The sequence below is a fragment of the Habropoda laboriosa genome, unplaced genomic scaffold (genome assembly GCF_001263275.1).
Source record: "Habropoda laboriosa isolate 0110345459 unplaced genomic scaffold, ASM126327v1 scaffold92, whole genome shotgun sequence".
NCBI lineage: Eukaryota > Metazoa > Arthropoda > Insecta > Hymenoptera > Apidae > Habropoda > Habropoda laboriosa.
Window position 1 is genome coordinate 2,850,518 of NW_017100268.1, and position 4,976 is coordinate 2,855,493.

Genomic DNA, 4,976 nt, shown 5'->3' on the forward strand with positions numbered 1-4,976 from the left:
AGGTATAGTATTCATTTAATCATATTAAAGTATTTTTTTTATATAAGGATAACAATTTTAAGGTATTTTGTGTGGTTATATAGATGAAAGAAAATCAATAATGGAACATACCATGATAATGTAAGCATGCTTCCTACTTGTAGATAAGTCAGAGAAGCTTATAAATTCTTGTGAGTAAAAACCTCCTAATTGTGTTTTATTAAGCATGATTTTACATAACAAAATATGTATCATATGTAATTAATATTATATTTCAGAATAAATAATTATTTTTAAAGTACCTGTTCAAAGTACCTGTATATAAAACATGACAGTGTATAAATTAAAAAAGGAATCTGTGCATTGCTGTTAAATATTTGAGTCATAAGAGGTATTATATTATTGCTCATCTAATGAAATGTTGTTATATTTGTATGTGGTTACGAATAATAAGATTTTGACAGTCAGTGAAAAAGTCTTACATTTTATTACAGATGAGTTGAGGGAATTAGTCTTTAGTTTAGTATAAATTTTTGTTTTGTGATGGAAGATAGCGGGATTGACAGTGACCCAAAAACTACTAATATAGAAGATGAAAGGCTTTTTCTGGTAAATACATATGTAGTTCCCCGCATTATGCATTTCTTAAATTACAGTGAAGATGTTATGATTAATTTGAGTGAAAACATACAACAAAAGGACACATCATTGTACTTTTCTTTATTTTAGGGAAGTGATAGTAGTTGTAGCAGCAATCAGACACAAACATCACAACATAATTCTACTACTAAACAGTTGCAAAGAAAGCTTGGTATTATTGTTAATTATTATTTTATTGCCTACAGATATAATAATGCTTATAATTTTGTTTATATATCTTTCATTTTGGATAGAGGCTCGAATTGAACAAGCTAAACGTATTCAACGTAATTCAGATTATGTAAAGTTGCCAAAATATGATAAGGGATCTGGGGGTGGTAGTAGTACTGCTGGTTTGATATCAATTCAAAGACTTCCTGTACCAAATAAAAATAAAGAACATCTTCCTCTTGTTGAATATTGGCATAGTGACAGTGAAAGGTAGCTAGAAACTTATATAATATATATAATAATTTTTAGTACCGTGCATCTCTATGTGTTTTCAGTGAAGGTGAAATGACTCTTTTTCCAACAACTAAATTAAAAGAATCTTCAAAGCACAAACAAGATCTTACTGACACATTTAGCATTGAAGAGCTGAGTGATGAGAGCGAGGATTCTTTGAACTTAGGACCTGCACAATCTTCTCCAGAACTCAAATTTATGAAATCTTATGGATGTACTAGTGATTGCTTCCGTTGTCAGTGCCAGATATTGTAATTCATTGTTATGTATACATGTTTTGAGTATGTTATAGATTATTTTTTATGCATTATTAAATATTGATTTAATCTTTCAAAGTTTTATGCAATTATGTAATCAAGAATTTTATATATATTAAATTATGGAAGCCAAATATATTAAATATTTACAGTATGTAAGTTAAAATCCATTGATTATTTGAATATATAAAATCATTGAATATTTAACGAAATTAATAAAGAGAATAGGGCTTAATTAGTTCCTAGACATTTGACTAATGACATTTGATTAAAATTTAATAATATAACCAAGTTGGATTAATTGGTTTAGTGATTGTATCGAGAGACATCGTAAACAATGTTCACCTGCTTCGTGACCAACGCAATTATTGTTAAGGACATTATTCAAATAGTGTTTCTCAACTGTACATCGGTAAACCTTGCAATGTCTATTTTGTACAAAGCTGCAGTAGGTAATATCCGCTGCTGTCACTTCAGGATATTACTTAAGCCTCGAGACATTGCTAATGGTGCCGTGCGAAAATTTCAAATTGGCAAAATGACGGTAGTTTGTTGTGTCAGTATTTCTTGATTTGCAAATACAATTCTTCAGTTAATGAGATTGAAGTATCCATGCAAGTGTATTCTTGGTGTAATTTACGTAATATAGCGTGTATTATTGTGTAAAAGTGGCGCGTTTACAAGTTCAATCGAACATTCAATCAGGTTTTCATCTACTTCAAACGTTAAAAACACTTTTCGGAATATCTTTCGAATTCTTGATTTTGATGTGAAATTACGTTTGTATATTTACTTTTCGAACTTTTTTCATAGCGTAGACCCTATGGAAACGTTACACCGTGCACTGGGATTGTACAAATAGAAGAACAGGTTTCTGAAATAAAGTCGTATGGAAATCTTGTCTTGTAGCAAGCGTACACACAGATATCCCGAGGAAATGCGGTCCCCTTCGTAATGCGCGGTTTATTCCGTAATCTAGATCGTCCTCGGGGGAAAAAGACCGCGTGCTCCATTTCTTGTTTTCTGCGAGCAACAGTTCGACTATATTTTATACCGTTATAGAGGCTTCTCTTCTGTATTCCCACTCGTTGTATCTTACCTGGCCGATCTGCTGCACATTGTGCGTGCCTAGAAAAATTCTTTGAAAAATTCCTCAAGCTACGTGTGTACACCACCTTATTGCACATTGTTCGCGAATTCCTTGACGAAGTATATTTCCCAGGTGTACGTATGTATGTGTGGATAGAAATTCTTTCGAAAAGAAATTTCTCAGTATCTTGATCTGTTTAAATTAACACTTTCATTTATTAATTCGTTTGTAATTAATTATCAATTCAATATTACGATCGTTAAAAGCAATTATTCGTTCGTTCAACTGTGTATTCAAGCTTGAAACATATTATCATTACCTTGTGTATCTTGTTTTCTTCGTATAATGTGTCTTTACTTTACGCGTCGCATAGGCGCACTTTTAGTCTGCATACAATGAGCAGAGATGCGTAGAAAGAACAGAGCATTAGCATACGAAGGGGGATCCCTAAATTTCAATAAACGTCCACCATTACAAACGGCTAGAAATTTCGTTTGACAACTACGTATATCTTGTCTGTTAGTTCAAATCTAAATTTTCTTTTAAATAATCTTTCATCTTTGACAATGTTTTTTTCTTGGTAAAAATCGTGATAAACGGTTAATAAACGTATTTTAAACAATATAATATATTAAAGTTGGTGGAAAATATGAAAAGAAATATTTTACAAGGTTTATCGAACGTTTATGTGTATGGAAATGAATTGCAAGTAGAATATGAACTTGATACGAACGATTTTACTTAAATTACACCGTAAGAAAGGGTATATGAAACGATAAATTCCATTGACTTTATTAATTCAAAGAAATACAAGAGTAACAGATGCACAGATTGGACTTTGTAGCTGTTAACGTTCGTAGCAATGAAATTGCAGTTGTTCATAGTAGCATCTTGGCGCGGTACGAGCACTTCCCATGAGTTCATTGCTCGCGAAACTCGGCAGCTGTAAATGTGTTCGTGCAGAGTTAATTGTTTCTCTTACCAAGTTCCTACCGTGACTACCTCCCTCTACTTCACCAAGAGAATTCCTTTTCAAGCAATTTCCGTCTGGTAAACTAGCCGAAAACTTGATGTACAATGATTTACATAAGTTTTAGCAATTATTAAGTTTATCGTAATGGATGAGAGAAAATTATTCGGTAATAGTGGGCGTTAAGTCTGTAAAACGCTTTACTGCAAATATACATTTATAGTTTTATCAAGATTATAAAGAGTATTATGATTATTAACGACTATAGGATCGCAAAATCTCGAGGTCTGGAATGGTAGAGTCGTGAAATTTACTCCAAGGTCGTAAAACCTCGAGATTTCGAACCTAAAAATCATGGGACCTATCTCGAGATTGTAACACATCAGAGTTTGGAACTTTAGAGTCAAAGGATTCACTATGAGGTCATAAAATCTCAAAGTCTGGAACTCTAGGGTCATAGGACCCACTTCAAAGTTAGAAACCTCAAAGTCTGGGACCCTAGAGTGATAGGACACATTTCAAAGACAGAAACCTCAAAGTCTGGGACCCTAGAGTCATAGGGCCCACGTCAAATTCGTAAAACCTCAAAGTCTAGGACTCTAGAGTCATAGGACCCATCTCAAAGTCAAAAATCTCAAAGTCTGGGACCCTAGAGTCATAGGACCCATCTCAAAGTCAAAAACCTCAAAGTCTGGGACCCTAAAGTCATAGGACCCATGTAAAATTCATAAAACCTCAAAGTCTGGGACTCCAGAGTCATAGGACTCATCTCAAAGTTAGAAACCTCAAAGTCTGTGACTCCAGAGTCATAGGACTCATCTCAAAGTTAGAAACCTCAAAGTCTGTGACTCTAGAGTCATAGGACCCACGTCAAATTTGTAAAACCTCAAAGTCTGGGACCCTAGAGTCATAGGACCCATCTCAATGTTAGAAACCTCAAAGTCTGGGACCCTAGAATCATAGGACCCAAAGTTTGAGGTTCATGTGATCATAATCCTCCAGATTCCAGGACTTCGGAGTAGTATGAGGTCAGTCCTTTTAATTTCAGAAGATTTTAGGCGGTCCAAGGACTGACCCAGGACCTTGTCTAAATAGTACCATGTTCCAAGATATATTTCTTACATTTCGCGTGATATTTTTTTCTGCTGACCGCATTTTATCGAAACTGGCATCGCGCGGTACGCTGTTGCACGCTGTTAATCTATATGAATTATGGAAATTTTTACGTAGATATATGGTCAAGTTCTGCCGTACCAATGAAAATGTATTATACATATTTTACGCACTAGTGCTGCCAGTTTTTTATGCAAGCACAAGGCAAACAAATCGGTGTACTTATGAATGGTTTCTTTTTCGCGGAGCAGACGCTGCGTACGTAACCTTCCCCTTGTACAACAAGAATATCGGCAATTGGACCGCTAATTAATGGCTCATACGTGTTAAATTTATTCTTCTCTCTGATATTCTGGCCGGCTCAATTTTTAATGAAGCCCACCGTCGTGGAATCTTACAGAGAGAAATTAACAACCTGTTGAGGAGGAGATTGTGTTTAGCTTGCATGAAGCTTTTGTATACA

At 34.4% G+C, this 4,976-nt stretch overlaps 1 protein-coding gene across 1 annotated transcript; it reads left to right on the forward strand.

The window, feature by feature from the left end:
- The first annotated feature begins 291 nt into the window (after window positions 1-291).
- On the forward strand, window positions 292-1,338 carry LOC108573452. Its single transcript, XM_017935906.1, has 5 exons — window positions 292-370; window positions 474-588; window positions 709-790; window positions 873-1,059; window positions 1,125-1,338. The coding sequence occupies exons 2-5, from the start codon at window positions 523-525 to the stop codon at window positions 1,336-1,338; spliced, it is 549 nt and encodes a 182-aa protein (XP_017791395.1). The 5' UTR covers window positions 292-370; window positions 474-522.
- The last annotated feature ends 3,638 nt before the right edge of the window (window positions 1,339-4,976 follow it).

Excerpts from the sequence above, each read along its gene's own strand:
- LOC108573452 (XM_017935906.1), top strand. The coding sequence starts at position 523 with ATGGAAGATAGCGGGATTGACAGTGACCCAAAAACTACTAATATAGAA. Across the intron at positions 589-708 it reads AAGATGAAAGGCTTTTTCTG|GGAAGTGATAGTAGTTGTAG; the intron begins GTAAATACATAT and ends TCTTTATTTTAG. Across the intron at positions 1,060-1,124 it reads TGGCATAGTGACAGTGAAAG|TGAAGGTGAAATGACTCTTT; the intron begins GTAGCTAGAAAC and ends ATGTGTTTTCAG.